The 4564-nt window shown below is 36.5% G+C and overlaps 1 protein-coding gene across 1 annotated transcript; it reads left to right on the top strand.

Annotated features, from left to right (window-relative positions):
* Positions 1–516: 516 nt before the first annotated feature.
* On the top strand, positions 517–3833 carry LOC142551415 (NAC domain-containing protein 17-like). Its single transcript, XM_075660643.1, has 3 exons — positions 517–900; positions 1866–3056; positions 3433–3833. Exons 1-3 carry the CDS (start codon positions 714–716, stop codon positions 3795–3797), a joined length of 1743 nt encoding a protein of 580 aa, XP_075516758.1. The 5' UTR covers positions 517–713; the 3' UTR covers positions 3798–3833.
* The last annotated feature ends 731 nt before the right edge of the window (positions 3834–4564 follow it).

The following is a 4564-nucleotide window of genomic DNA, read 5'->3' on the forward strand; positions in this document are numbered from 1 at the left end:
CATGAAATTATTAAAAGTCTATTGAAAATTTGAATACATATAAACTTTTATAGGGTTTTTAAAAGTTAATGTTGAATATCACTTGACTTTTTAAAAGTATATGAAAGTCTATTTTGAATACAACTAGACTTCTATAGAGTATGTAAAAGTCTTAATTGAATACATCTATACTTTTAAAATCTAAAAAAGTCAATAAATCTTCTACATTGAATACATCTCCCTAAATTTTTTTGATGATATGAGAATTCATGACCGTTACTATTCGATGCACACTAGGGTAAACTTCTCAATAGTCTACAAATCACGTTACTCATATATTACAATGCTGACAATCCATATGTGACAAGATCGCCAGAAAAAATATTGATTAAGAGAATCAAACTCTCAATTATTGATCAAACATTGATATACTCGGTCAACTCAAACGTATATTAATGTGAATTATCCTAATTTTGTGTTATTAGCTTGTTACCACACAAAGCTCGGTGCACTTCACCACACCAAAGTAAAACCCACAGTAGAAAAATCAACTTCTGTATTTCCCAGAGATTTCGAGTCCGCCAAATTCATTTTGTAGTATTTTTTTCTTTGACCGAATCACTTTCTTTCATTCATCCTCTAATCTTCTTGGGTTTCGCTCTTCAGATTCATTCGTTTACTCGAAAACCCACTTATTGGCATGTTTTGAGGTTTTTTGATCGGTCGATCGATCGATGAAGTTGAATTCGGGATCTGATTGTTTTGGGAACGGAGAAAGGTTTCCTCCGGGATTCAGGTTCCACCCCACCGATGAGGAGCTCGTACTTTTCTATCTCAAGAGGAAAATATGCAAGAAACGATACGGTCTGGATGTTATAGCAGAAACTGATGTTTACAAGTGGGATCCGGAGGAGTTGCCAGGTAGTTTCAGTATTTAATCGTTTTTACTATCTGCCAATCCAAAAAAATTAGAATTTCGGATTTAATTTTTAAAGAATTAAGTTTCCCCCTAAACAATTTAATACTTTGCTCCCAAATCTTGTCTCCGCCCATGGCTGCTATCATTATATTTACCTCTTTGATGATCTTTATTGTGTTTTTTTCCCTATATTTGTGTTAGTGGTCTGAGCGCTGACTTTTTTATGGTTGTTTTTTTTGTTTTTCTGGGGTGGTGTGCGGTGGGTTTATCGTCTGTTGTCCGGGATTTTTTTATTGATTGATGTTTTTATTAAGGTTTATAATGTGTTTGCGTTTTCTAGATTGTTTCTTGTGTTACAGATCTGTATTTTATTCGCGTAGAGCTGATGATAGTTTTGAGTCAACGCTACATATGATTAGTTTGATCTATAAATTTTATTTTTTCCAGGGATTGGGCTGATTGTTTGTAAATGGCGCTAAACAAAATTTTCAATCTCTTGTTAGGGAAAATGAAACTGAAATGAGAGCTGCGTTGGTAGTATACCTTGTGTTTATGTCGTGAATATGCATATTTGAGATTGTGTGCAGCTGCAAAAACTTTTTTTGCAAAATAAATCCTTGATTTATTAGTTTGAATCCTGTGTTTTGGAACCGGTATTTTTTTGCCTGGATATGTGCACAAGCGGTTGAGTCATGTAGACAAAAAATATTTGTTTCAGAGGTTAAATATCGATCTGGTCGTTATCCGCGTTGTTATTTGTGTTTGCCGACTCTTATTGACGTAGTATTGAAATTGTGAGATTGTGAATAACTTATGTGTGAATTTGTGTATCCAGACGTGGCATTTTCTTGGTGTTGATATTTTTTATTCTTGTTTGAGATCTGTGCAAATTGTTTGGCATTATCGAAACTTTCATAATCATGGCTTGATCCTTCTATTTACTCTCCTTTCACATTATGAAATGCAGGGTTATCAAAATTGAAAACTGGTGACAGGCAATGGTTCTTCTTCAGTCCTAGAGACAGGAAATACCCAAATGCATCAAGATCTAGCAGAGCAACAATTCATGGATATTGGAAAGCAACTGGGAAGGACCGTACCATCACTTATGGATCTTGTTCTGTTGGTAATAAGAAAACTCTTGTTTTCTACAGAGGTCGGGCACCTTGCGGAGAGCGCACAGATTGGGTGATGCATGAATATACTTTGGATGAAGAAGAGCTAAAAAAATGTTTAAATCCTATGAATTACTATGCTCTATGCAAGGTGTACAAGAAAAGTGGACCTGGTCCCAAAAACGGTGAGCAATACGGTGCATTTTTTCGGGAGGAAGACTGGGACGAGGACAATCTTGAAGTTCAATCCATTGTCGAACTGGAGAACCTGGTAAAGAAATCTAATAAAATCACACCTATCGAACATCTTAGTACAGTTAATTGCCAACAGCAGTCCTTACTTGATGATCTCGAGGAGATCATGAACCAAATAGAAGAGGAGCCACTACCTCCTCTTAAGCATCTTGCTGTTGATTGTGGCCATGGCGTGGACCAGTTTGCTGGCCAGGAGGTAGCTCAGAGTCCTTTAATCAGCAGTCATCCGAGGGACGTGTCTTTACCCGTGCTTCAACCATGCAACCATCAAACTTTTGTGCAGACTAGATTTGACCTTACGATGTCAGGCCCAACTCAATTTCAAATCTACGAGGCACCTGAAGTCAATTTTATTCCAAATATTAACAGTCTTGATCATCCAGAAACTGATGATAATTTTCTTGAAGATTTTCTTGAAATGGATGATCTAAATGATCCAGAACCAACCACAAAAAATCTTGCATCGGATGACTTAGAGAAGCTGCAGATTGACGGTTTTAGTGAGTTTGACTTTTTCCAAGATGCATCCTTATCCATTCCTGAATTTGGGGTAAATGAGCCTGGGCAAATTTCTCAACAATACTTGAATGGTTTTGAAATTGGAGTTACGAACCCGATTTCAAGCTCGTACTTGAAAAATAATGAAAATGGTACGGTGAGTCACCTGCTGCAGTCCCAATCAAATGATGAATATACAACCAACTCCCAGCTGTGGACAGATGAGCACGGATTCAGTGTTTTCAATGCCACAGAAGGAAATCAAGGCTTCATTCCATCATCAACTGCAGGTACTAAGGTTATTGCGAACTTCGGTGACGCCTTATATTATTTTGAATGACGAAATGCGATATTTGAACAGATGCAGATGTATATTTGATTTTACTTCGTCTTAGTTTTTATGACTAGACATTTAATTTCTTCCTAAACCAAATATCCTCATGTTTTTGTGCTTGCACACCATTTATTCTCATTTATTCATTAAATCTAATGGAGCTCTTGATCAGATGAATGGTATGGGAAGACCATGTCATCTTCAAGATGGTGAAAACTCTCGTGCCCACGTAAAGCGGGGGAGTTTCTGCCACCGCAAGAGCTTTTATTCAGATGAAGTAATATTAGACTCTATTCTGATTGGTTAGCCATTTATTTTTTTGCCATGTATAGGCTTGATACATCAGAATCGAAGTAATGATTTTGATACACATTTTCACGGATCGAATGAAAACGGAAGCAACAAACAGGACGATGGTACAGACTCATGGTTTTCATCCGCACTCTGGTCCTTCGTGGAGTCTATACCTACAACTCCTGCTTCTGCTTCTGACAGCGCTTTGGTAAATAGGGCTTTTGAACATATGTCTAGTTTTAGCAGGGTAAGACTAAATGCTAGAAACTCGAATGTTGCTGCAGGTAATGCCTCTGCAACTTCAAGAAAATCTAGATATGGTTTTCTTTGTTTTTCTTTACTTGGCATATTGTGTGCTGTATTTGGGCTGCTGATTGGAACTTCTGTGAGAGTGATCAGTTGAATTATATGTACATGGAAAGTCTTATTTGCTTTTAAATCAGTGTAATCTCATTTGAGATTTGCAAATGGTATAATCTATGCTGCACCTGTTGATATACCTCTGAGTGCTCTGATTGGTAACAAATCATGTGAATGATGGATCAGATACTGGGTATGACTTGTCAGTGTGAAATTTACATGATCCATAAGCATCATACGAAGTGCATGGCTCCATGTGTAGCCATAGAATATACCGTATGTCACATGCATTTCCCTCTGTTTCCATTTACAACTCAGTTAAGAACAAGATTGAAACCTTTTCTTTTGTTTAAATACTTCTCGGTCAACTTGTTTTTTTTTTAATCCGAAGTTATTTTCTCTTGTTGGACTTCTCTATGCATTATACAATATCATTGCACTACTAATCCATAATTATGCCACCAGCAGACACTCTCAAGGTGTTTTAATACATTTTGGAGTATGAGATTTGTATATATTTATTAAGAAAATAGTATATAAAATTATAGTATATTTATTAAAGGACGGACACTACCGAAATGTAACTCGAGATTCTTCAATGAAACGTGAGGAAGAAAAAAGAAAGAATTTGGAAAATTGCAAGCAACTGGATGATCGATGCATGGTGCAAAGATTACCTATTTGTTGGCTGATTGAGGTGAAGAGGGGTTGCAGACTGAAGAGTGAATTAGTGTGTGTGTGTGTCTCTATATAATATATATACACATATATATATATTCATCGTGTGAAGATCCTATTGTACAATTTACG

Source organism: Primulina tabacum, chromosome 7, assembly GCF_025594145.1.
Source record: "Primulina tabacum isolate GXHZ01 chromosome 7, ASM2559414v2, whole genome shotgun sequence".
NCBI lineage: Eukaryota > Viridiplantae > Streptophyta > Magnoliopsida > Lamiales > Gesneriaceae > Primulina > Primulina tabacum.

Coding starts and splice junctions, on each gene's coding strand:
- LOC142551415 (XM_075660643.1), top strand. CDS start 714: ATGAAGTTGAATTCGGGATCTGATTGTTTTGGGAACGGAGAAAGGTTT. Junction 901..1,865: donor GGATCCGGAGGAGTTGCCAG/GTAGTTTCAGTA, acceptor TATGAAATGCAG/GGTTATCAAAATTGAAAACT. Junction 3,057..3,432: donor CATTCCATCATCAACTGCAG/GTACTAAGGTTA, acceptor TGCCATGTATAG/GCTTGATACATCAGAATCGA.